This window comes from Hypanus sabinus, unplaced genomic scaffold, assembly GCF_030144855.1.
Source record: "Hypanus sabinus isolate sHypSab1 unplaced genomic scaffold, sHypSab1.hap1 scaffold_1072, whole genome shotgun sequence".
In the NCBI taxonomy this organism is placed as follows: Eukaryota; Metazoa; Chordata; class Chondrichthyes; order Myliobatiformes; family Dasyatidae; genus Hypanus; species Hypanus sabinus.
In genome coordinates, this window is record NW_026779128.1 from 99,304 (window position 1) to 126,317 (window position 27,014).

Below are 27,014 nucleotides of genomic sequence, written 5' to 3' on the forward strand. Positions count from 1 at the left end.
CCTGCCTCTCACCCCTCTCTCTCCCCCATCTGACTCTCATGTCTCTCCCTCTATCAACTGTCCTCTGCCACCTCTCTTCTTTCTTCCCCTTCCCTAACCTCATCTCTCTCCCACCCACTCCCTCTCTTCCTCCCCGTCTGGATCTCCCCACCTCTGCCTACCCCAATACACACTCTCCGTCACCCCTCTCTCTCTTCCCCGGCCATCTCCACTCATGCCCCTCCCTCCCTCTTTCTCTCTCCTCTGTCTCTCACACTATTTTTCTCTCTCTCTCTCCCCATCCACTCCTCTTTTTCCGTCTGGCTCTCTCCCCCCTCCCATGCTCCCTCTGCCAAACACCGAATCTCGCAGAGGTTTGTCAGCGGGATCACGGTGATCTTGCTAGTCAACTGCCTGGTCTCGCTGGTGATGTCCGTCCTCACGGCCATCGCCAACTGCAGGGACCTCGAGTGCTGCGCCACACAGCCTCCGCTGGTGAGTGGGATCTTCCTGTGCACGGGTTTGTGTGTGTGTGTGTGTGTGTGTGTGTGTGTGTGTGTGTGTGTGGCTGGCGAGGGACGGGGCATGGGTACAAGAGATGAGGGAGGTGAACAGCGTGGGAAGGGAGCAAGAGAGCGGGAGGGGTAGAGAGAGATGGAGGCAGAAAAGGAATAAAAGTGTGTGGAGAGGGGTGGAGAGAGGATGATAGGGTGGGGAGAGGAGGATAGGGTGGAGGGGTGCAGAGAGGAGGATAGGGGGCGGAGAGGGGAGGAGGATAGGGTGGAGAGGATAGGGTGGGTAGAGGGGTGGAGAGAGGAGGATAGGTGGGGAGAGAGAGGTGGGGGAAGAGACGGAGAGAGAAGAGGGGACCGAGGGGACTGAGAGAGGCTGAGGGTGTGGGTCTCATCTCTCCTCACCTTCTTTCTCCCCTCCTCAATCTGACCACTCCCTCTCCCCCACCCTGCAGAAAATGGTGGTGATCCACGCCAACCAGCCCGCACCGCCAGACCTCGCCTCAATCTCCTCTGGCAAGCCGGCGCCCACTCCCGCCTTTGACGGGCCCCAGTGACGACACGCCCCTATACTCCACGGGAAAGCCTGAACGATTCGGGCCGAGCGATCTGAGGCTCAGCCCGAAAGAAAAGTCAAAGCAGGACTTTCGAGGCTGAGGAGGGGAGGGAAGGGTAACGGTGTTAGCCTCTTCCCGTAGTCACATTCCTCCCCCGTGGGAACCTCCCAGTTCCATCTCCCTTGTTACGAGCCGCCCTGTCCCACCCTCGGCTCCCGTCACTCCTGAAACACTCCGCTCTCTGTCCCCTCGCTATCATCGCCCATCCCACCCTGGCTGGCGGCCATTTTGTGATGGTTACCATTGACAACCGCTCTCCGTGCATCATAGAATGGGGCACACCCTTTTCCTCACCTTCCACTCACTTCCCTTCCTGTTTATTCAATCTCAACTCCTCATCCCTCCTCTCCTTCCCCTCGGTGTCCGATCTCCTGACTCTCCATTTAACCTTCTGCCGACAGCCATTTTGTGACAGTGTCAGACCCTCCTTCCCATCCCATCACTCGCAATCCCCTTCCCTCCCTCCCCTCGCTCTCCTCTCCCCGCCATCTCGATGCTCTGCATCGCATGCTGGATGGGGTTGCCATATTTCGATGCCTGTCTTCACCTCTCCTCATCGCCCCCTTTCGCTCTCTTTTACCCAGTGATTCACTCCCCTACCCACCCCATCACTCCTGACATCCTTTCCCCTTTCTCCCGCCATCCACCACATCCTGAGTGGTGAAAATGTTCTGTTGGGATCATTCTGCTCCCTCACCCACTCCCTTCCCTCCGTCGTTGAGTGAGTCGCTCCTCTCTCCCTCTGTTGGGACACTCAACTCTCCGTCTCGTCAGCCCTGGCCGCGTCCCCGACCACCCCCCCCCCCCCGCTCCCCCTTGTCTCCGAACACACCCCCTCCCTTCACCACCCATTGATCCTCCACTATTGAAAACGTCACTCCCCACCCTGTCCAATCAGACCACTCCCCCCGCTCCCCTTGTCTCCGAACACGCCCCCTCACTTCACCACCCATTGATCCTCCACTATTGAAAACGTCACTCCCCACACTGTCCAATCAGACCACTCCCCCTTGTCTCCGAACACGCCCCCTTTCTTGCAGTTCGTCTTATTTGTGAAGGAAATGGTCACCACCCATTGATCCTCCACTATTGAAAACGTCACTCCCCCCACACTGTCCAATCAGACCACTCCCTCCCCCCCCCCCCCGCTCCCCCTTGTCTCCGGACACACCCCCTCCCTTCACCAACCACTGATCCTCCACTATTGAAAACGTCACTCCCCACACTGTCCAATCAGAGCACTCCCTCCCGTCCCATTACATCCCCTCCCTCCCCGTTCCATCACTCCCGCTCCCTTCCTGTTGTTTCTCTCCTCCTCACCCCGTCTTTATCTTCTCCATGTCGGCCACCAGTTTGTGTCAGGGACTTTCGCCCCTTTTCCGTCCCCTATTGAGTCAGTGACTTCACCACGCTCACCGTCTCATCAGTCCACTCCTCGTCCCGTCACTCCTCTTCCTCCCAAACCCCTCACCCCTCCTCAACAAAACCCACATGTATATATGTATGTGTGAATATCTGAGATATATTCATTAGTTTATTCAATGACAAAATTATTGGACTTAAAACATATGTACAACGCCCAAGACAATATAAAACACAAATTAAAATACTGTTATTACAATCAATAACACACTCGATTCCGGGATTGTATCCATGGGCACCGCACGTTCCTTCACCATAGATTCTGTGTGTCACAGTGGCCATTGTAAGTCAGTGTCTCACTCCATCCCTGGCGGCCACATTAACCAAGGATTCGCCCATTTTAAATCAGCGCGTCCCTCCCTCTCTTGTGCTCACTTCTACCAAAGCCGTCACTCCCTCCCCAGCGGCCATTTCAAGTGAAGCGTCGGACATCCCACCTCTCCCGGAAGTTCCGGGAGTCTCCCGCATATTGTTCGCGGCTCCCTGACGCCCGCGAATTATATACAATCTCCCGCAAATCGATTTTTTTGAGAGGGGCAGGGAGAGGGAGAGAGCGCTCCATGGCAGAGTATTTAAAAAAAAAGAAAATACTAAACGTACTTCACCACAGACTACACTAAAGTGTACCTCTGCCTAATAGGGGTCAGGAATAATGACAGTGTTGCTCGCTGCACTGTTTGCAACAGTGACTTTTCTATTGCCCGTGGGGGGTTAAATCACTGTTGAGGTGAGTTTAACGGGTGTCATTCGTTCATTCGCATAGCTAACGCTATTTAAACTAGCTGGCTGGCCGCTAAGGAGCTACTCTCTTGCAGACATCCCACTTCTCCCGGGAGTTCCGGGAGTCTCCCGCAAATTGATGGTGTCTGCTTCCTTGAAATGAGATTTTGCAGGGTGGAATTCATTGAGTGATGGAATGGTGCAGACGGAACTTCACTGTGTGTTTGGCATTGCAAGTGTGTGATGGGACAGTGTGGAGGACAATTCTCTCTGTGGCTGGTCCCGGGTGTGAGTAAATTTACAAAAGTAACTTAAACAATGTATGAGCTGCTGACGTGCGGGAATAAATAATCTGCTCACAGTCACACACAATTAACTGACCGGCGACAAGGAGTGACCGGTTGAACAATCAGTCCCGTTTCTCACCGTCACTCTGCACCGGGGAACCGATGATTATAAAATCACACTTCAGGGCTGTGTCCGGGATCGCTGCAGATCCAGGGTCACTGCCGAGGGATTTGTCCATTTAACATCATTATATCGGCCAGGCTGCCGAATGCACCTTCCTCAGAAAGGGGGCAAAAGGATTCTCTCCCGGGATCATCGCCCCCACCCCGGGACACCGGTGTCCCAGACTGAGCCCCGGCCCCGGGGTTCTTCCTGTCTTGGTAATTCTCCGGCGTGTCACGTGGGAGTCTCGAACTCGCACTTCCGGCGGACAACAGGCGGAAACACGTCACTGCGGGACGCAGCGCGGGGCCCGAGCCGGGTCCGTTAAAACCGTTGGGAATCAGCCCCGGCGCGCGGCCGTTAAAGGTAAGGGCGGGAGTTAAAGGGGTGGGCGGGGAGTTGGCCAAATGTCCCCATCCAGCGGGCGGGGATGTTCACACATTCAGATGTTCAGATCCACACTCTCAGTCCGGGTCTGACTCCCCGCAGAGATCTCAGTTCATTCTCCCCGGTCTCACTGAACAGATTCCCCTCCAGCCTGAAACAGATGGGAGAATAAAGATGAAATAAACAGATTACACAACAGTGTCAGTAACAGGGGACCGGGGTTAATGTTTCAACAACACTCACAGACAAATATCACCAGAAAACCCGCGGATCCGCTGATATTTTATCACATTGAACATTAACACAAACACTCACCAGATCCACTCCAGACTCCGGAGGGTCAGTATGAGGCGGCGGAGAGCGGGGACAGATTGGTCTGTCAGAGAGTTTGATCCCAGGCTCAGATCCGTCAGTGATGGGTTTGTACTGAGAGCGGAGGCGAGATCCTCGGCACCAGAATCTGTGAGACCGACACGGATCAGCCTGGAGATGAGAGAGAGAGTGAGGGTGAAGGACATAGAAAGACAGGGGACAGTACAAATCCCCAGTGTTTATCAGTAACACAATTACTGATCACATTAATATTCAGTGTCAGACACCCAGTGACTGTAAACACGATCTCCCACAGTCTGGTACTTACCACAGTTTCTGTATTTTACACTCCCGGTTCCTCAGAGCCGCAGACACCAGTTTCACTCCTGAATCTCCCAGTTTATTATCACTCAGGTTCAGCTCCGTCAGTGATGGGTTTGTACTGAGAGCGGAGACGAGATCCTCGGCACCAGAATCTGTGAGACCGACATTGTTCAGCCTGGAGATGAGAGAGAGTGAGGGTGAAGGACAGAGAGAGACAAGAAACGGTACAAATCCCCAGTGTTTATCAGTAACACAATTACTGATCACATTAATGTTCAGTGTCAGACACCCAGTGACTGTAAACACAATCTCCCACAGTCTGGTACTTACCACAGTGTCTGTATTTTACACTCCGGGTTCCTCAGAGCCGCAGACACCAGTTTCACTCCTGAATCTCCCAGTTTATTATAACTCAGGTTCAGCTCCGTCAGTGATGGGTTTGTACTGAGAGCGGAGGCGAGATCCTCTGCACCAGAATCTGTGAGACCGACACCCCACAGCCTGGAGATGAGAGAGAGAGAGGGTGAAGGACACAGAGAGACAGGAGACGGTACAAATCCCCACTGTTTATCAGTAACACCATTACTGATTTTTTTTCTTCAGTATGACTGTGCAGGTCAGCCAGTGAGAACAGCGAGAAGAGTTTAAAAGGAAGACAGATTTACAGAGTGAGCGTCAGAGGAGCGGGAGACAGAGTAGGAAGGCTTTGGCTCAACGGGGCTTCGGCGATAAAGGGTCGAGGTGAGGTAGGTTATCTGTTTACAATACAGAGAGCATGTGTGTGAGGCTGGGTTTCTGTGCTCGGTGTCAGATGTGGGAGATCCTGGAGACTCCAAGCCTCCCGGACGGCAACATCTGCACCCGGTGTGTCAAGCTGCAGCTCCTTAGGGACCGAGTTAGGGAACTGGATATGCAGCTCGATGATCTTCGTCTGGTCAGGGAGAACGAGGAGGTGATAGAGAGGAGTTACAGGCAGGTGGTCACACCGGGGCCACGGGGGACTGAAGAAGTGGGTGCCAGTCAGGAGAAGGAAGGGCAACAAGCAGGCACTGGAGAGCAAGAAGGAGATACTACAGAGTACCCCAGTGGCTGTACCGCTTGACAATAAGTACTCCTGATCATGTGCTGCTGGAGGGAGGGACGGCCTCGGGAGGGGGGGAGGGTGGTGGGGAAGCAACAGTGGACGTGTCTCTGGCACAGAGTCCGGCCCTGTGGTTCAGAACAGCAGGGAAAGGAAGAGGATGGCAGTAGAGATAGGGGATTCTGTAGTTAGCAGGTCAGACAGGCGAATCTTTGGATGCAGGAATGAAACACATGAATGATGGTAGTTTGCCTCCCTGGTGCCAGGGTCCAGGATTTTCAGATCGCATTCAAGATAGCCTGCAGTGGGAGTGAGAACAGCCAGAGGTCGTGGTACATATTGGTACCAGTGACATAGGTAGGAAAAGGGAAGAGGTCCTGAAAACAGACTACAGGGCGTTAGCATGTAAGTTCAGAAAAAGGATTACTGACTGTGCAACTAGACAGTGAGAATAGGAATAGGATGAGGTTAAGGATAAATGCATGGCTGAGGGATTGGAGCAGGAAGGAGGGATTCAGATTAATGGATCATTGGGACCTCTTTTGGAGCAGGTGTGACCTGCACAGAAAGGACGGGTTGCACTTGAATCCTGGGGGGAGCAATATCCTGGCAGCAAGGTTTGCTAAGGCTGTTGCGGAGATTTTAAATAGAATTGCTCGGGGTTGGAAATGAACTGATGTGACGGAGTAGAGGAAGGATGGCTCACAAATAGAGAAAATTTGGAGAGAATGCGAAAGGGAGGATAGGCAGGAGATAGAGAAGGGACACATTCAGTCCAGTCATTTGAGATGTGTCTATTTTAATGCAAGGAGTATGATGAATAAAGCGGATGAGCTTCGAGTGTGGATCAGCTCTTGGAGCTATGATGTTGTGGCCATTACAGAGAGTAGGATGGCTCAGGGGCAGGAATGGCTACTTCAAGTGCCAGGCTTTAGATGTTTCAGAAAGGACAGGGAGGGAGGCAAAAGAGGTGGGGACGTGGCACTGTTAATCTGAGATAGAGTTACGGCTGCAGAAAAGGAGGACGTCATGGAGGGGTTGTCTACGGAGTCTTTGTGGGTGACAGTTAGGAACAGGAAGGGGGTGAATAACTTTACTGGGTGTTTTGTATAGACTACCCAACAGTAACAGGGACATCGAGGAGCAGATAGGGAGTCAAATTCTGGAAAGCAGTAACAATAACAGGGTTGTTGAGGTGTGAGATTTTAATCTCCCAAATATTGATTGGCATCTCCCTAGATTGAGGTGTTTTGATAGGGTGGAGTTTGTTAGGTGTGTTCAGTAAGGTTTTGTGACGCAATATGTAGATAAGCCTACAAAAGGGGAGGCTGTACTTGATCTGGTATTGGGAAATGAAACAGGCCAGGTATCATGTCTCTCAGTGGGACAGCATTTTGGAGATAGTGATCACAATTCTGTCTCTTTTACCATACCTTTAGACAGGTATAGGATTAGGTAAGTTAGGGAAACCTTTAATTGGAGTAAGGGGAACTATGAGGCTATCAGGCTGGAACTTGTAAGCATAAATTGGAAACAGATGTTCTCAGGGAAACATACCAAAGATATGTAGAAAATGTTCAGGGGATATTTGCGTGGGGTTCTGAGTAGGTACGTTCCAATCAGACATGGAAAGGATGGTAGGGTACAAGATCCGTGGTGCACAAAGGCCTTTGTAAATCTAGTCAAGAAGAGCTTACAAAAGGTTCAAAAAATGCGGTAATGATATGAATCTGGAAGATTATAAGGCTGGCAGGAAGGAGCTTAAGAATGAAACCAGGAGAGCTAGAAGGGGCCATGAGAAGGCCTTGGCAGACAGGATTAAGGAAAACCCCAAAGCATTCTGCAAATATGCGAAGAGCAAGAGGATAAGACGTGAGAGAATGGGACCAAACAAGTGTGACAATGGAAAAGTGTGTATGGAACCGGAGGAAATAGCGGAGGTATTTAATGAATCATTTGCTTCAGCATTCTTGATGGAAAAGGATCTTGGCGATTGTAGGGATGACTTGCAGTGGACTGAAAAGCTTGAGAATGTAGATATTAAGAAAGAAACTGTGCTGGGGCATTTGGAAAGCATCAAGTTGGATAAGTCACAGGGCCATGAAGGGATGTACCCCAGGCTACTGTGGGAAGGGAGAGGGGAGATTGCTGAACCTCTGACGATGATCTTTGCATCATCACTGAGGATCTGAGAGGTTTCGGAGGATTGGAGGTTTGCGGATGTTTTTCACATATTCAAGAAAGGGAGTAGGGATAGCTCAGGAAATTATAGGCTAGGGAGTCTTACTTCAGTGGTTGGTAAGTTGATGAGAAGATCCTGAGAGATAGGATTTATGAACATCTGGAGAGGCAAAATATGATTAGGAATAGTCAGCAAGGCTTTGTCAAAGGCAGGTTGTGCCTTCCGAGTCTGAATGATTTTGTTGAGGATGTGACTAAACACATTGATGAAGGAAGAAGATGCAGTATATATTGATTTCAGTAAGGCATTTGAGAAAGTACACCATGCAAGACATATTTAGAAAGTAAGGAAGCTAGGGATCCAAGGGGACATTGCTTTGTGGATCCCGAACTGGCTTGCCCACAGAAGACAAAGAGTGGTTGTAGATGGGTCACATTCTGCATGGAGGCCGGTGACCAGTGGAGTCCTCAGGGATCTGTTCTGGGACCCCAAGTCTTTGTGATTTTTATAAATCACAATAAATGAGGAAGTGGAGGGATGGGTTAGTAAATTTGATGATGACACAAAGGTTTGGGGTGTTGTGGATAGTGTGGAGGGCTGGCAGAGGTTACAACGGGACATTGATAGGATGCAAAACTGTGCTGAGAAGTGGCAGATGGAGTTCTAACCAAATAAGTGTGAAGTGGTTCAATTTGCTAGGTCAAATATGATGGCAGAATATAGTATTAATGGTAAGACTTGGCAGTGTGGAGGATCAGAGGGATCTTGGGGTCCGAGTACGTAGGAGACTCAAAGCTACTATGCAGGTTGACTCTGTGGTTAAGAAGGCGTAGGATTGTTTAAGAGTCGAGAGGTAACGTTTTAGAGTTGAGAGGTTATAAGAGGGATAGATCGAGTTGACGTGGATAGGCTTTTTCCATTGAGAGTAGGAGAGATTCAAACAGAAGGACATGATTTGAGAGTTAGGAGGCAAAAGTTAAATGGGTAACACGAGGGGGAATTTCTTTACTCAGAGAGCGGGAGCTGTATGGAATGAGCTTCCAGTAGAAGTGGTAGAGGCTGGTTCGGTATTGTCATTTAAAGTAAAATTGGATAGGTAAATGGACAGGAAAGGAGGATTATGGGCTGAGTGGAGGTCGGTGGGACTAGGTGAGAGTAAGCATTCGACACAGACTAGAAGGGCTGAGATGGCCTGTTTCCATGCTGTATTTGTTTTATGCTTACATTTTGCAGCTATGCAGGACCTTGGTCAGACCCCAGTTGGAGTACTGTGCTCAGTTCTGGTCGCCTCACTGCAGAAAGGATGTGGGAGCCATAGAAAGGGTGCAGAGGAGATTTACAAGGATTTTGCCTGGATTGGGGAGCATTCCTTATGAGAAGAGGGTTGAGTGAACTCGGCCTTTTCTCCTGGAGTGACGGAAGATGAGAGGTGATTTGATAGAGGTGTACAAGATAATGAGAGGCATTGATCGTGCGGATAGTCAGAGGCTTTACTCCAGGGCTGAAATGGCTAGCACGAGAGGGCATAGTTTTAAGGTGCTTGGAAGTAGGTACAGAGCAGAGGTCAGGGGTAAGTTTTTTACACAGAGAGTGGTGAGTGTGTGGAATGGGCTGCTGGCAGTGGTGGTGGAGGCGGAAACGATCGGATCTTTAAACTCCAGGATGGTTACATGGAGCTCAGAAATATAGAGCACTATGGGTAAAACGTAGGTAATTCTAAGGTAGAAACATGTTCAGCACAGCTTTGTGGGCCAAAGGGCCTGTATTGTCCTGTATGATTTCTATGTTTGTTTGTTTCTACTGATCACAGTAATGTTCAGTGTCAGACACCCAGTGACTGTTAACACAATCTCCCACAGTCTGGTACTTACTCCAGTTTCTGTATTTTACACTCCGGGTTCCTCAGAGCCGCAGACACCAGTTTCACTCCTGAATCTCCCACGTCGTTCTCCCCAAGTCTAAACACAAACAGACAGATTGATGAACAAAGTGATTCAAACCGTGGATCTGAGGGAATTTCACTCACTCGGATATTTCAGGAAACATTAAACTCTTCAGTAAATCACTGATCAGAATTCCCATCACTGTCAATGTCCCTCACTGCCCAGCTCCAGGGTATTCGACGAATGTCAATAATTTAGTCTGTCGGTGTGACCCTGTAAAGTCCACATATTCTCTCTCATTTCCACATGGCTCAACAAAATGTTCCACACAGAAATGCAGAAATGTCAATGGGACACAGTAAAATAGACCCCCCACCCCCGAGCTAAAGGGATGGTGAAGAGAGACCCCACAGAGGGAAGGGGGATGAGGAAGAGAAATCCCACAGGAGGGAGGGAGATGGGGAAGAGAGATCCCACAGGAGGAAGGGGGATGGGGAAGAGAGATCCCACAGGAGGAAGGGGGATGGGGAAGAGAGATCCCACAGGAGGAAGTGGGATGGGGAAGAGAGATCCCACAAGAGGAAGGGGGATGGGGAAGAGAGATCCCGCAGGAGGAAGGGGGATGGGGAAGAGAGATCCCACAGGAGAAAGGGGGATGCGGAAGAGAGACGCCACAGGAGGAAGGGGGATGGAGAAGAGAGACCCCACAGGAGGTAGGTGAATGGGGAAGACAGATCGTACAGGAGGAAGGGGGATGGGGAAGAGAGATCCCAAAGGAGGAAGAGGAATGGGGAAGAGAGATCCCACAGGAGGAAGGGGGATGCAGAAGAGAGACCCCACAGGAGGAAGGGTGATGCGGGAGAGAGACTCTACAGGAGGAAGGGGGATGTGGGAGAGAGATCCCACAGGAGGAAGGGGAATGGTGAAGAGAGACCCCACAGGAGGAAGGGGGATGGGGAAGAGAGATCCCACAGGAAGAAGGGGGATGGGGAAGAGAGGTCCCAAAGGAGAAACGGGGACTGTGTACAGATCCCAAAGGCGGAAGTGGGATAGCGAAGAGCGTTCCCCAGGAGGGAGATGGGAGAGAGTTATACCACCGGAGGAAGTGGGATGGGGGAAGAGAGATCCTACAGGAGAATGGAGGATGGGGAAGAGAGATCCCACCGGAGGAAGGGGGATGGGGTAGACAGGTCCCACAGGTGCAAGGGGGTTGGGAATAGAGATCCCATAGGAGGATGTGGGATGCGGAAGAGTGATCCCAGAGAAGGAAGGGGATGGGGAAGAGAGGTCCTGCAGGAGGAAGGGGATGGGGAAGAGTGATCCCAGAGAAGGAAGGGAGATGGGGAAGAGAGATGCCTCAGGAGGAAGAGGATTTGGAAGAGAGCTCCCATTAGAGGAAGGGTTATGAGGAGAGAGATGTCGCAGGTGGAAGGGGATGAGGAAGAGGGATCCCTAAGGAGGAAAGGGGATGGATAAGAGAGATCCCACAGGAGTAATATGATGGGGAAGAGAGATTCCACAGGAGGAAGGGGGATGGGCAAGAGAGATCCCACAGGAGGGAGGGGTTGTGGGAGAGATCCCACATGAGGATGGCGGATAGGGAAGGGATATCCCACAGGACGAAGGGGGATGGGGAAGTGAGATCCTACAGGTGGATTGCTACCCGTGCCACGTGCTACTGAGGCTAGAAGTAGGAAGATAATGCAGCTAAATACGTGGCTGAGGGGATGGTGCATGAGGGAGAGGTTCATGTTTCTGGACAATTGGGCTTTCTTCCAGGGGAGGTGGGACCAGTTTGAATTGGATAGTTTGCACCTGAACTGGAGGGGACTAACATCCTTGCCGGTAGGTGAGCAAGTTCTGCTCCGGGTGTTTTATACTAGATCGCAGTGGGACGGGAACCAGATTGTTAGATTAGATCATGATGTGGAGGAGGTGAAGGGTCATGCCAGGACTGCTTGTATAGACAGATATCAATTATTCGTATGTGATAGAAATGTTCTCAGTTGCATCTATTTCAATGCAAGGAGTATTGTGTGTAAGGCAGATGAGTTTAGGTTGTGGATTGGCACTTGATGATTTTGACATTATTGCTATTAGTAAGACTTGGTTGCAGGAGGGACAGGACTAATAACTACATAACCATATAGCAATTACAGCACGGTAACAGCCCATTTTGGCCCTTCTAGTCCGTGCCGAACGCATTTTCTTACCTAGTCCCACTGGCCCGCAGTCAGCCCATAACACTCCATTCCTTTCCTGTCCATTTACCTATCCAATTTTACTTTAAATGACAATACTGAACCTGCCTCTACCACTTCTACTGGAAGCTCATTCCACACAGCTACCACTCTCTGAGTAAAGAAATTCCCCCCTTGTGTTACCCTGAAACGTTTGCCCCCTAACTCTCAACTTATGTTCTCTTGTTTGAATCTCCCCTATTCTCAATGGAAAAAGCCTATCCACGTCAACTCTATCTACCCCCCTCATAATTTTAAATACCTCTTTCAATTTCCCTCTCAACCTTCTACGTTCCAAAGTGTAAAGACCTAACTTGTTCAATCTTTCCCTGTAACTTAGTTGCTGAAACCCAGGTAACATTCAATTAAATTGTCTCTATACGCTCTCTATTTTGTTGATATCTTTCCTATAATTCAGTGACCAGAACTGTACACAGTATTCCAAATTCGGCCTTACCAATGCCTTGTACAATTTTAACATTACATCTCAACTCCTATACTCAATGCCCTGATTTACAAAGGCCAGCATACCAAAAGCTTTCTTCAGCACCCTATCCACATGAGATTCAACCTTCTGGGAACTATGCACCATTATTCCTGGATCACACAGTTCTACTGCAATCTTCAATGCCCTATAATTTACCATGTATGTCCTATTCGGATTATTCCTACTAAAATGTAGCACCTCACACTTATCAGCATTAATCTCCATCTGTCATCTTTAAGCCCACTCTTCTAAGTGACCTAAATCTCTCTGCAGACTTATTAAACCTTCTTCTATATCCACAACACCACTTACCTTAGTATCATCTGCATACATACTAACCCAATTTACCACCCCATCATCCAGATCATTAATGTATATGACAAACAACATTGGATCCAATACAGATCCCTCAGGCACATCACTAGTCACCGGCCTCCAAACTGACAAACTGTTATCCACCACTACTCTCTGGCATCTCCCATGTAGCCACTGTTGAATCAATTTTACTAATTCAATATTAATACCTAACGATTGAATCGTTCTGTGCAGAACCTTGTCAAAGGCCTTACTGAAGTCCATATAGACAATATCCACTGCTTGACCCTCGTCAAATTTCCTCGTAACCCCTTAAAAAAATTCAATCAGATTTGTCAAACATGACGTTCCACGTACAAATCCATGTTGACTGTTCTTAATCAGACCCTGTCTATCCAGATAATTATATATACCATCTCTAAGAATACTTTCCATTAATTTACCAACCACTGACGTCAAACTGACAGGCCTTTAATTGCTAGGTTTACTCTTAGAACCCGTTTTGAACAATGGAACCACATGAGCAATACGCCAATCCTCCGGCACCATCCCTGTTTCTAATGAAATTTGAAATACTTCTGTCAGAGCCCCTGCTATTTCTACACTAACCTCCGTCATGGTCCTAGGGAATATCCTGTCAGGATCCGGAGAATTATCCACTTTTATATTTTTTTAAAAGGCCAGCTTCATGTTCAATTGTTTCAGAGGTGATGGGGGTAGGGATGAAAGGGGAAGGAGTGGCATGACGATTCACGGAGAATATGACAGCTGTGCGTAGATGGAGGGATTGTGTACAGAGGCCATATGGGTGGAGCTGAGGAACGGGAAATGTGTGAGCACACTAATAGGGTTGTATTATAGACCGCCCTATAGTCAGAATTGGAGGAGCAAATCTGTAGATAGGTAGTACATCAATATAAGAAACAGGAAGTTGTAATCGTTAGGGGATTTTAACTTTCCACATATTGACGGGGTCTCCCACTCTGAGAAAGGGTTAGATGGTGTGGAGTTTGTCAAATGTGTTCAGGAAAGTTTTCTAAATCAATATGTTGAGGTACCAACAAGAGAGGGTGCAGTACCTGATCTCCTATTACGGACCCAGACAGGTCAGGTGACAGAAGTATGTGTAGGTGAACATTTTGTGTCCAGTGACCATAATGTCATTAGTTTCAAGATAATTATGGATAAGGATCAGACTGGTCCACCAGTTAAGGTTCTGAATTGGAGAAGGGCCAATTTTGTGGAAATGAGAGAGGATCTGGGAAGAGTGGATTGGAATAAGTTGTTTTCTGGCAAGGATGTGTTCAGTAAGTGGAACGCCTTCAAGGGTGAAATTTTGAGAGTGCAGAGTTTGCATGTTCCTGCCAGGATTAAAGGCAAAGTTAACAGGCAGAGGGAACCTTGGTTTTCAAGGGATATTGGCAATCTGGTTAAGTAGGTGTTTAGCAGGTATAGGTAACAAGGAACAAATGAGGTACTTGAAGAGTATAGAAAATGTAAGGGAATACTAAAGAAGGAAATCAGGAAGGCAAAAAGAAGACATGAGGTTGCTTTGGCAGATAATGTGAAGGTAAACCCGAAGGGTTTCTACAAGTATATTGAGAGTAAAAGGATTGTAAAGGATAAAATTGGTCCCCGAGAAGATCAGAGAGGTCGTCTATGTTGGAGCCTCACGAGATGGGGGAGATCTTAAACAGTTTTTTGTGTCAGTGTTTACTCAGGAAACTGGCATAGTGGATATGGAATTAAGGCAAACAAACAGTAGTGTCATGGAACATATAGAGATTAAAGAGGAGCTGCATGCTGCCTCACAGTAAATAATGATAGATAAATCCCCCGGAACTGACATGATATTCCCTCGTATCTTGAGGGAGACTAGTGTAGAAATTGCAGGAGCCCTGGCAGAAATATTTAAAATGTCCTCAGCCAGGGGTGCAGTGCCAGAGGATTGGAGGGTAGCTCATGTAGTTCCGTTGTTTGAAACAGGCTCCAAAAGTACACCAAGTAATTACAGGCCAGTGAGCCTGACATCAGTAGTAGGTAAATTATCAGAAGTTGTTCTGAGAGATCGGATATAGAAGGATTTGGACAGCCAAGGGCTGATTAACGATAGTCAACATGGCTTTGTATGTGGTAGATTGTGTTTAATGAATCCTGTAGTGTTTTTCCAGGAGGTTACCAAGAATGCATATGAAGGAAAGGCTGTGGATGTTGTCTACTTGGACTTTTGTAAGGCCTCTGACAAGGTCCCACGTAATAAGTTAGTTCAAAATGTTCAGACACTAGGTATCCATGGAGAGGTTGTAAACTGGATTTGAAATTGGCTGTGTCAGAGAAGACAGAGAGTAGTAGTGGATGATTGTTTCACAGACTGGTGTTGTGTCTCAGGGATCTGTGCTGGGACCATTGTTGTTTGTTGTCTATATCAATGATCTAGATGATAATGTGATTAATTGGATCAGCAGGTTTGCTGATGACACTAAGATTGGAGGTGTTGTGGACAGCGAGGAAGGCTTTCAAAGCTTGCAGAGGGATCTGGACCAACTGGAAAAATGGGCCAAAAAATGGCAGATGGAATTTATGACGTATGACATTTAACAATATAACAATCACAGCATGGAAACAGACCATCTCAGCCTTTCTGGTCTGTGCCGAATGCTCACTCTCACCTAGCCCCAGCTACCTGCACTCAGCCAATAACCACCCATTCCATTCCTTTCCTGTCCATATACCTATCCAATTTTTTTTAAATGACAAAATCGAACCTGCCTCTACCACTTCGACTGGAAGCTCGTTCCACATAGCTACCACTCTCTGAGTAAAGAAGTTCTCCCTTGTGTTACCCCTAAACTTTTGCCCTTTCACTCTCAACTCATTCCCTCTTGTTCGATTCTCCCCTACTCTGAATGGAAAGAGACTATCCACGTCAACTCTATCTATCCCGCTCATAATTTTAAATACCTCTTTCAAGTCCCCCCTCTTCCTTCTACGCTCCGAAGAATAAAGACCTAACTTGTTCAATCTTTCCCTGTAACGTAGGTGCTGAAACCTAGGTAACATTCTGGTAAATTTATTCTGTACTCTCTCTGTTTTGTTGACATCTTTCCTATAATTAGGTGACCAGAACTGTACACAATACTCCAAATTTGGCCTTAACAATGCCTTGTACAATTTTAACATTACATCCCAACTCTTATACTCAATGCTCTGATTTATAAAGGCCAGCATACCAAAAGTTTTCACCACCAACCTATCCACATGAGATTCCACCTTCTGGGAACTATGCACCATTTTTTCCTGGATCACTGTTCTACTGCATTCCTCAGTGCCCTACCATTTACCATATATGTCCTTTTTGGATTATTCCTACCAAAATGTATCACCTCACACATATCAACATTAAACTCCATCTACCACCTTTCAGCCCACTCTTCTCAGTGGCCTAAATCTTTGAACAACAAGCTTTGAAAACCTTCATTATCCACAACGTCACCTATCTTAGTATTATCTTCATACTTACTAATCCAATTTACCATTCCTTCATCCAGAACATTAATGTATATGACAAACAACATTGGACCCAGTACAGATCCCTGAGGCACACCACTATTCACCACTTTAATGCAGAAATGTGTGAGGTGTTGCATTTCGGAAGGACAAATCAAGGCAGGACATACATAGTAACTGGTAGGGCACTGAGGAGTGCGGAGGGTCAAAGGGATCTGGGAGTTCAGATACATAATTCCCTGAAAGTGGCGTCACAGGTGGACAGGGTTGTAAAGAAGGCTTTTGGCATCCTGGCATTCATAAATCAAAGTATTGAGTATAGGAGTTGGAATGTTATGGTGAGGTTGTATAGGACATCGGTAAGGCCAAATCTGGAGTATTCTGTGCAGTTCTGAAAACTGAACTATCGGAAGGATATCAGTAAGGTTGAACAAGTGCAGAGAAGATTTACTAGGATGTTGCCGGGTCTTCAGGAGTTGAGTTACAGGGAAAGATTGAACAGGTTAGGACTTTATTCCTTGGAGCATAAAAGAATGTGGGAATATTTCAAAGTGGTTTACAAAACTCTGAGGGGTATAGTCAGGGTAAATGCGAATAGGCTCTTTCCACATAAGATTAGGAGAGATAAATTACAAGAGGACTTGGCTTCGGGGTGAAAGGGGAAAGGTATCGGGGGAAATTCTTCACTGAGAATGTGGTGAGAGTGTGGAACGAGCTGCCATCTGATGTAGAAAATGTGGACTCACTCTTAAGCTTTAAGAATAAATTGGATAGATACATGGATGGGAGAGGTCTGGAAGGTTATGGACTGGGTACAGGTCAATGGGACAAGTGGAATAAAGTTTCAGCACAGAGCAGGGGCCGAATGGCTTGTTTTCTGTGCGCTGGTGTTTTATGATTCTATGATTCTATGAAGGGGTGTGGGGAGTAGAGTTCACTAAGGCGGGAAGATGGGGAAGAGAGATCCCACAGGAGGAAAGGGGAGGGGGAAAAGCAATCCCACCGGAGTAAGGGGGATGTGGAAGAGAGATCCCACAGGAGGAAGTGGGATGGGGAAGAGAGATCTCACAGAAGGAAGAGGAATGGGGAATAGAGATCCCATAGGATGATGGGGATGGGGACGAGAGACGAAACAGAAGGAAGTGGGTGGGGAAGCGAGATCATACAGGAGGCTGGGGGATGAGTAGGAGAGATCCCATAGGAGGAAGAGGGATGGGAAAAATAAATGCTATGGGAGGAAGTGGGATGGGGAAGAGAGATCCCACAGTAGGAAATGGGATAGGGAACAGAGATCCCACAGGAAGAAAGGGGTGGGGAGGTTAAATGCCACAGGAGGAAGGGGGATGCGGAAGAGAGATCCAACAGCAGGAAGTTGATGGGGAAGTGAGATCCCACAGATGGAAGTGGGATGGGAACCGAGGCCCCAGAGGGTGAAAGGGGATGCGGAAGAGAGATCCTACAGGAGCATGGGGTGTGGAGAAGAGGGATTCCCCTGTCGGAATGGGGATGGGGAAGAGAAATTCATCAGGGGGAAGGGAGCTGGTGATGAGAGATCCCACAGAAGGAAGACGGATGGGAAAGAGATATTCCACGCCAGGAAGGGGGATTGGAGTGAGAGATCCCACAGAAGGAAGGGGGATGGGAATGAGAGATCCCACGGAAGAAAGGGGGATGGTGATGAGAAATCCCACAGGAGGAAGGTGGATGCTGAGGAGAGATCCAACAGTTGGAAGGAAGGGGGAGTGGGAACAGAGAGCCCAGAGGATGAAAGGGGGTTGGGAAAGTGAGATCACACAGGTGGATTGCTAACTGTGCCGTGTGCTAGTGAGACTAGAAATAGGAAGATAATGCAGCTGAATACGTGGCTGAGGGGATGGTTCATGAGGGAGGGGTTCATGTTTCTGGACAATTGGGATTTCTTCCAGGGGAGGTGCGACCAGTTCGAATTGGACAGTTTGCACCTGAACTGGAGGGGACTAATATCCTTGCCCGTAGCTTAGCAAGTTCTGCTCCGGGGGTTTTAAACTAGATTGTAGGCGGAGGGGGTAGAGTGTGAGAGCAGATAGTGAAGTGGAGGAGGACAAGGGTCATGCGATGACTGCTTGTATAGACAGATATCAAAGGTCTGTACGTGATAGAAATGTTCTCAGGTGCATCTATTTCCATGCAAGGAGTATTGCAGGTAAGGCAGATGAGTTTAGATCGTGGATTGGCACATGATAATTTTGACATTATTGCTATTAGTAAGACTTGGTTTTGCAGGAGGGGCAGGACTGGCAGCTTCATATTCTGGGTTTCCATTGTTTCAGATGTGATAGGGGGGAGGGATGAAAGGGGGTGGAGTGGCATTGCCAGTCAGGGAGAATATCACAGCTGTGCATAGACGGGAGAGCCCAGAGGGTTCATCTACAGAGGCCATATGGGTATAGCTGAGGAACGGGAAAGGTGTGACCACACTAATAGGGTTGTATTATAGACCACCCAATAGGCAGAGAAAATTGGAGGAGCAAATCTGTAGAGAGGTAGCACACCAATGTAAGAAACAGAAAGTTGTAATCGTAGGGGATTTTAACTTTCCACATATTGATGGGGACACCCACTCTGAGAAAGAGTCAGATGACGTGGAGTTTGTCAAATATGTTCAGGAAAGTTTTCTAAATCAATATGTTGAGGTACCAACGAGAGAGGGTGCAGTACCTGATCTCCTATTCGGGAACCAGACTGGTCTGGTGATAGAAGTATCTGTAAGCAAACATTTTTGGTCCAGTCACCATAATGTCATTAGTTTCAAGATAATTTTGGATCAGGATAGGACAGGTCCACCAGTTAAGGTTCTAAAATGGAGAAGGGCCAATTTTGTGGAAATGAGAGAGGATCTGAGAAGAGTGGATTGGGATAAGTTGTTTTCTGGCAAGGATGTGTTCAGTAAGTGGAACACCTTCAAGGGTGAAATTTTGAGAGTGCAGAGTTTGCATGTTCCTGCCAGGATTAAAGGCAAAGTTAACAGGCAGAGGGAACCTTGGTTTTCAAGGGATATTGGTGATGTGGTTAAGCAGGCGTTTAGCAGGTAAAGGCAACAAGGGACAAATGAGGTACTTGAAGTGTATAGAAAATGTAAGGGAATATTAAAGAAGGAAATCAGGAAAGCAAAAAGAAGACATGAGGTTGTTTAGGCAGATAATATGAAGGTAAACCCAAAGGGTTTCTTCAGTAAATTACGAGTAAAGGGATAGTAAAGGACAAAATTGGTCCCCTGGAAGATCAGAGTGGTCGTCTATGTTGGAGCCTCACGAGATGGGGGAGATCTTAAACAGTTTTTTGTGTCAGTGTTTACTCAGGAAACTGGCATAGCGGATATGGAATTAAAGCAAACAAACAGTAGTGTCATGGAACATATAGAGATTAAAGAGGAGGAGCTGCTTGCTGCCTTACAGCAGATAAAGGTAGATAAATCCCCCGGAACTGACATGATATTTCCTCGGACCTTGAGAAAGTCTAGTGTAGAAATTGCAGGGGCCCTGGCAGAAATATTTAAAATATCCTCAGCCACGGGTGCAGTGCCGGAGGATTGGAGGGTAGCTCATGTTGTTCCGTTGTTTGAAAAAGGCTCCAAAAGTACACCAGGTAATTACAGGCCAGTGAGCCTGACATAAGTACTACGTAAATTATTGGAAGGTTTTCTGAGAGATCGGATATACAAGGATTTGGACAGCCAAGGGCTGATTAAAGATAGTCAACATGACTTTGTGTGTGGTAGATCATGTTTAATGAATCCTGTAGTGTTTTTCGAGGATGTTACCAAGAATGCATATGAAGGAAAGGCTGTGGTTGTTGTCTACATTGACTTTTGTAAGGCCTTTGACAAGGTCCCACGTAATAAGTTAGTTCTAAAGGTCCTGACACTAGGTATCCATGGAGAGGTTGTAAACTGGATTCAAATTATCTGTGTGGGAGAAGACAGAGAGTGGTATTGGATGATTGCTTCTCAGACTGGAGGCCCGTGACTAGTGGTGTGTCTCAGGGATCTGTACTGGGACCATTGTTGTTTGTTGTCTATATCAATGATGTAGATGATAATGTGATGAATTGCATCAACAGGTTTGTGGATGACACTAAGTAGATGCGTTGTGGACAGCGAGGAAAGCTTTCAAAGCTTGCAGAGGGATCTAGACCAACTGGAAGAATAGGCCAGAAAATGGCAGATGGAATTTAATGCAGACAAGTGTGAGGTGTTCCATTTTGGAAGGACAAATCAAGGTACGACATACACGATAAACGGTAGGGCACTGAAGAGTGCGGAGGAACAAAGGGAGCTGGGGGTTCAGATACATAATTCCCTGAAAGTGGCGTCACAGGTAGACAGGGTTGTAAAGAAGGCTTTTGCCACCCTGGCATTCATAACTCAAAGTACTGAGTATAGGAGATGGAATATTATGGTGAGGTTGTATGAGACATTGGTGAGGCAAAATTTGGAGTATCGTGTGCAGTTCTGATCACCTAACTATAGGAAGGATATCAGTAAGTTTGATAAAGTGCAGAGAAGATTTACTAGGATGTTGCCGGGTCTTCAGGAGTTGAGTTACAAGGAAAGATTGAACAGGTTAGGACTTTATTCCTTGGAGCATAGAAGAATGAGGGGAGATTTGATAGAGGTTTACAAAATTATGAGGGTATAGACAGGGTAAATGCGAATAGGCTCTTTCCACATAGATTAGGAGAGATAAATATGAGCAGACATGGCTTCAGCGTGAAAGGGCAAATGTTTAGGGGGAGCATTAGGAGAGACTTCTTCACTCAGAGGGTGGTGAGAGTGTGGAATGAGCTGCCATCTGATGTGGAAAATGGGGACTCACTCTTAAGCTTTAAGAATAAATTGGATAGATACATGGATGGGAGAGGACTGGAGGATTATGGACTGGGTGCAGGTCAATGGGACTAGCGGAATAAGGTTTCGGTACAGACTAGAAGGACCGAATGTCTTGTTTTCTGTGCTGTAGTGTTCTATGATTTTATGATTCTATGGGGAGGAGAGTTCCCACAGGCGAGATGGGGATGGGGAGGAGAGATCCCAAAGGAGGAAGGGGGATGGGGTAGAGAGAACCCACAGGAGGAAGGGGGATGGGGAAGAGAGATCCCACAGCAGGATGAGGCATGGGAAGAGAGATCCCATGGGAGGAAGGGGGATATAGAGAGAGATTAAACAGGATTAAGGGGGAAGGGGTTGAGAGATTGGCCAGGAGTAGGAGGGATGTGGAAGAGAGTTCCCACAGAAGGATGTGGGATTAGGAAGAGAAATCTCACAAGGGGAAGAGGGATGGGTAGAGAAATTCCACAGGACAATGGGGCATGCCAAAGAGAGATCCAACAGGAAGAAGTCAATGGGGGAGAGAGAACCCACAGGAGGAAGGGGGGTGGGGAAGAGAAATCCATAGAAGGAAGGGGGATGGAGAAGAGTGATCTCAGAGGTGAAAGGGAGTTGGGGAAGAGAGATCCCACAGGTGGATGGGGGATGGGGAAGAGAGATCCCACAGGAGGAGGAGGGATGGGGAAGAGAGATCCCACACGGGGAAGGGAGATGGGGAAGAGAGATCCCACAGGAGGAAGGAGGATGGGGAGGAGAGATTTCACGGTGGGGGGGGGGGGGGGTTGTGTGGAAAAGACTTCCCACAGAAGGATGAGAAAAGAGTAATCGAGAACCCACAGGAGGAATGGGGATAGGGGCGAGATTCCAAAGAATGGAAGGGGGTTTGGGATGAGAGGTCCCACAGGAGGATTCCAAGGGTAAACGATAATCCTGCAAGATGAGAGGATGCAGAATTTTTTTGTACGTGTGTGTTGGGTCTGAACAGAGGCCCAGAGGAGATGCACCCTTGCTCTTTGCGTGTCTGGAAGTGAGCAAAGTCACACACGGGGAATGGCAGTGTGAGGACAATCTCACAATGGTATTTCTTTCCTTCTCACTGGGACAGTCTGCTGACGGTCTCTTGTCCCTCACCGGGAAGGGGGTGTGAATCTCTGACCCACCTGCTGCAGTCAGTGTCGGTCTGGGTGTCAGTAACAGTGAGAAGGAATATTGTCAATGGACGTGTCACAGGCAGCGAGAAACACGGCCATTCCTGTGATTTACTACCATTAAACCAATGGCCATTGTTCACTGATCTGATGAAGTCTCCAACATCCCTTCACTAGGAACCTCATAACCCTCCCGTCCTTGGGGAATTACTGACCGATCCCCTGGGCATTTGTCAAAATTTTTCACAATCTGATTTACTACAAATTTACCGAAATCCCTTTACATTGAAACAACACAATGAGACACTCTCACAGTTCAGAATGAGAGATAAATCAAGTTACCTCAAATCCTGGCACTTGTGCAGCCCGGGACCCAGCCGCTGGATTCCTTCACACTGAATGTGGCAGTTCCCCAGGTCCAGGTGTTTTATTGTATCACAGAGTCCGATGACATGAGACAGGACCGCGCAGTCAATCGGGGTCAGTGTCATTCCACGGAATGAAAGTGTTTCCACAGATTCCAGTGCGGCCTGAGCCAGTCCACTATTCTGAGACTCAAACAGGTAGTGCAATGTGTTCAGGAGGCTCCTTTTACCAGCTTCACTCACTGTGTTTCCACTCTGGCGTTGAACCTCCTCCTTCACCCAGTCAATCACCCGGCAGGTTGTTTGATGAGGAAATGGACACAGAAACTCCTCCAGGCCCCGAGCTGTCATTGGGGAGGAGAGACCAGCAACAAAACGAAGAAATACCTCAAATCGTCCATCTGTCGTGTTGTGGGCTTCAGTGAGGAATTTCAGGATATCCCCGGGATGTGGATTCAGGAATTGTGCGACTGCAGCTACAAACTCTTGGATAGTGAGGTGTGGGAATGTGTACACCACGCTCCGAGCAGAATCCTCTCTCTCCAAAAGCTCCATCAGGAACCCGGACAGGAACTGGGAAGGCTGCAGATTGTAGTTGATCAAATCTCCATCTGTAAACACAATCTTCCTCTCGTACACTCCTCTGAAGGCCATCTGACCAACCCTGAGTAACACATCACGGGGGTTGTCAATCTCACGGCCGTGGTTTTTCAGGATGTTGTAAATATAGTAGGAGTACAGTTGGGTGACGGTCTTGGGAACTCGCTGTGGGTCTCTGACTCTTTGTGTGAAAAAGGGGCCCAGTGCCAGAGCAAGGATCCAGCAGTAGGAGGGGTTGTAGCTCATGGTATACAGGACCTCGTTCTCCTTCACATGTTTGAAAACAGCTTCCGCCACCATCTGATCTTCAAAATGTCTGATGAAATATTCCTTCCGTTCCTCACCAACAAATCCCAGGATTTCAGCCCAGATACTGATGTCTGCCTTTTCCAATAAATGTAATGCAGTGGGGCGGGTGGTCACCAGCACTGAACACCCTGGGAGCAGCTTGCCCTGGATTAAACGGTACACAATGTCAGACACCTTGCACTTGAATTCAGGATCTGTGTCCTGTGATTCTGTGTCTCTTCGACCATCAACAAAGTTGATTTTGTCCTTAAATTCATCCAAACCATCGAATATGAACAGCATTCCCTCTGTCTGTTTCCAGATCTCTCCCAGCATATTCCCAAAGTAGGGGTAATGATGCAGAATCAGTTCTTTCAGGTTTATTCTGCAGTTAATGGTGTTTAAATCCCGGAATTTGAAACTGAAGACAAACTGGAATTGTTGGTATATCTTCCCCGTGGCCCAGTCATAAACAATCTTTTGTACCATTGTTGTTTTCCCGATCCCTGGGACTCCGGCCACTGCTGCGGACATCCCTGATTTGTTTCCAAAGAAATATCTTTGCAATTTTTGAACAAAGCTCTTCTTGAATAACTGATCAGTCCGAATTTTTTCTAGCTTACCACGGAGATCTTTTTCTCTCCACTCCTCGTGATCTCTGCCTCTTGCGAGCAGCTCATGTTCCACCAGAGTCCGATCTCGAACAGTAGAAATGACCGTGAGCTCAGCGTATCGATCAACCAGCTGGAAAACCTTCACCTTCTCCCTCATCAGGATCGTGTTCACTCTCAGTGTTTCAGTTTGTTCCCGAAGAGTCTCCATGTGTTTCCTTCGAACATCTTAGGACGGACAGAAATAGGTTGGCAATGCCTGATCTGATGTACATGGAGCATACAACATATTTTCTTTAAATAAAAAAAATTCTTGTGAAAGACATTGTTTGGGTGAAATTCGGAGATCAGAGATTAGAGTGTCAGAAGATGAAAGACGGCCCAGAAACATTTCTGATCTGATTCAGATCCGCTGTTAAATGCTCCACTCTCCCCTCTGTTGGTAGTTTGCAGATTCCCCGGTGTTCCAGCGAGCACCAAGTGCACACATGATTCTGGAGAGGAGAGTGTTGTGTGGACCGGGTGGTTTCACTGCTTTCACTGCTCAGCTTCTGCTGAACTGTGCAACCCTACAGAGGGTAACGGGGGGGGGGGGAAGGGGGCATTTACTTGCTCTACTGACTTTTACTTCTCTCACAATGGAACCCATGTTCTTGACAGTCCTTTAGGATTAAGCTGTCACAAAAAAGGAACATAATTTCAGTTTCCTTTTCCAGGCTGAGCCAGTCACGATGTAACACACCCCGCACTGGTCTACAGTCTCTAATTCTCCGAGGAGCTGGTACATGAACCCAGGCAATTCCCCGATGATGTGCGGAAGAGCAGGAAGCTGAAGAGGATGGCAGCGGTAACAGGGAACTCTGAAGTCAGGAGGACAGGCAGGCGATTCTGTGGACACCGATGGTACTTTGTCTCTCAGGTGCCATTGTCCGAAATGTTTCTGGACGCGTTCACAATATCCTGAGAAGGGAGGTTGAGCAGTCAGAAGTCATAACAAACATTGGTAACAACGACATAGGAAGAGAAAAGGGAGGAGGTCTGGAAAACAGAACACAGGGGGTTAGGGAAAAAGCTGAGGAGCAGGAACTCAAAAGTAGTGATCTCAGGATTGCTGCCTGTGCCACCCGACAGTGGCAATAGGTATAGAATGAGGTGGCAGAGAAATGTGTGGCGGAGCATTTGGAGCAGGGGGCAGGAATTCAGATTTCTGGATAATTGAGACCACTTCAGGGGTAGGTAGGGGCTGTACAAAAGGCACGGGTTGCACGTGAATCCGATAAAGATCATTATTCTTACGGGCAGATTTACTGGGGCTGTTAGGTGTTTTAACATGAAATGGCCGGGACTGGAACTAAGATGATAAAGCTGTGGATGAACCAGCAGTTTTACAAGTAGATGATGGTTTTAACATGAATGTTAGGGTGGACAAGCCAATGATTGGGTTCAAATACAGATGGAGCAAACTGTTAAATTGTACCACATCGACAACATTCAAAAGGGTGGAGATGCAGGACTAAACACATTATATTTAAATGCACGCAACATTCAGAATAGGTGGACGAACTTTTGGTGCAATTAGAGATTGTTTGGTATGATGTCGTGGGCATCACTGAGTCGTGGCTGAAAGAAGACCATAGCTGGGAGCTTAACGTTAGAAGATTTACATCTTATCGAAAGGACAGGCAGGAAGGCATACGTGTTGGTGATGTGGCTGTGCTAGTTCGAGGTGGAATCACATCTGCAGAAAGAGGTGACATAGGGTTAGATAATGTTGAAGCTTTGTGGGTGGAGGTAGGAAACTGTAAAAGTTAAAAAAAAGCTTTATGGGGATCCTATATTGGCCTGAAAATATCGAATGTGTGGGGTTGAGATTGCAAAGGGAGTTGGAAAAGGCATGTGTTAAAGCCAATGACGCAGTTGTAATGAAGGACTTCAATGTGCACGGGGAATAAGAAAATCAAACAAACGTCAGGAATCAGATTGCAAGAGAGGGAATTTATCGAGTTCCCACGAGATAGAGTTTCAGAGCAGCTTGTGCTTGAGACGACTCAGTGAAAGGCTGTCTTTGATTGGGTGTTGTGTAATAGCCCTGAACTTATGAGTGAGCTTAATGTAAAAGAACCATTAAGAGGTAGTGATCATAATCTGAGTGAATTCATAATACCGTTTTGGAAGGAGAAGCATAATTTACAGTATCAGTATCGCAATGGAATAAAGCGAATTACAGAGGCACAAGAGAGAAGCTTTCCCAGGTAGATTGGAGAAAGATACGAGCGGAGATGGCTGAAGCTTCCGGGTAAAGGTCTCAAGTTGCAGGATGGATACGGCCCACGGAGGAAGAAGTTCTCAAGTGACATGTGTAGGCAACCATGGGTGACAATGGAAGTTAAGGATTGCATAAAAGCCGAGGAAAGGGCATACAAGATAACAATAGTCAACTAAAAAAACTATAAGTAGGGAAAAGATGAAATATGAGAGCAGAAAAGCCAATAATATAAAGCAGGATAATAAACACTTTTTTTTCAGTTATATAAAGATTAAAAGGGAGGTGAGAGTCCATGCTGGAACACTGGATAATGCGCACTCTGCGAGTGACAGGCAGTAGGAGTGAGTGCCATTGCTATCACAAAGGAAAAACATCTCAGCATACTGAAAGCTCTTCAGGTGCAAAGTCACCAGGGCCAGATGGACTACATCCCAGATATCTGAGAGAGGTTGCT

General features: G+C 47.5%; 1 protein-coding gene and 1 long non-coding RNA gene across 7 annotated transcripts; one reads left to right on the plus strand and one right to left on the minus strand.

The window, feature by feature from the left end:
• Nucleotides 1–2,690: 2,690 nt before the first annotated feature.
• LOC132386251 (NACHT, LRR and PYD domains-containing protein 3-like) lies at nucleotides 2,691–24,269 on the minus strand. Of its 3 annotated transcripts, XM_059958528.1 has the most exons (6): nucleotides 22,773–24,269; nucleotides 9,858–9,944; nucleotides 5,054–5,224; nucleotides 4,728–4,898; nucleotides 4,403–4,570; nucleotides 2,691–4,238 (listed from the first exon to the last, which is right to left on the minus strand). In XM_059958528.1, the coding sequence occupies exons 1-6, from the start codon at nucleotides 24,215–24,217 to the stop codon at nucleotides 4,151–4,153; spliced, it is 2,130 nt and encodes a 709-aa protein (XP_059814511.1). In that variant the 5' UTR covers nucleotides 24,218–24,269; the 3' UTR covers nucleotides 2,691–4,150. The 3 variants fall into 3 exon arrangements, with proteins under 3 accessions (XP_059814511.1, XP_059814512.1, XP_059814513.1); XM_059958529.1 differs by lacking the exon at nucleotides 5,054–5,224; XM_059958530.1 differs by lacking the exon at nucleotides 4,728–4,898.
• LOC132386252 (uncharacterized) lies at nucleotides 4,000–25,149 on the plus strand. Of its 4 annotated transcripts, none has more exons than XR_009509441.1 (3): nucleotides 4,000–4,066; nucleotides 5,327–5,469; nucleotides 25,011–25,149. It is a non-coding gene; the product is annotated as an uncharacterized LOC132386252 (long non-coding RNA). The 4 variants fall into 4 exon arrangements; XR_009509444.1 differs by lacking the exon at nucleotides 25,011–25,149 and adding an exon at nucleotides 24,302–24,436 and having other exon boundaries at nucleotides 5,327–5,464; XR_009509442.1 differs by lacking the exon at nucleotides 25,011–25,149 and adding an exon at nucleotides 24,302–24,378.
• The last annotated feature ends 1,865 nt before the right edge of the window (nucleotides 25,150–27,014 follow it).

Coding starts and splice junctions, on each gene's coding strand:
- LOC132386251 (XM_059958528.1), bottom strand. CDS start 24,217: ATGTCCGCAGCAGTGGCCGGAGTCCCAGGGATCGGGAAAACAACAATG. Junction 4,899..5,053: donor TGTAAAATACAGACACTGTG/GTAAGTACCAGA, acceptor TCTCATCTCCAG/GCTGAACAATGTCGGTCTCA. Junction 4,239..4,402: donor CGGAGTCTGGAGTGGATCTG/GTGAGTGTTTGT, acceptor CATCTGTTTCAG/GCTGGAGGGGAATCTGTTCA.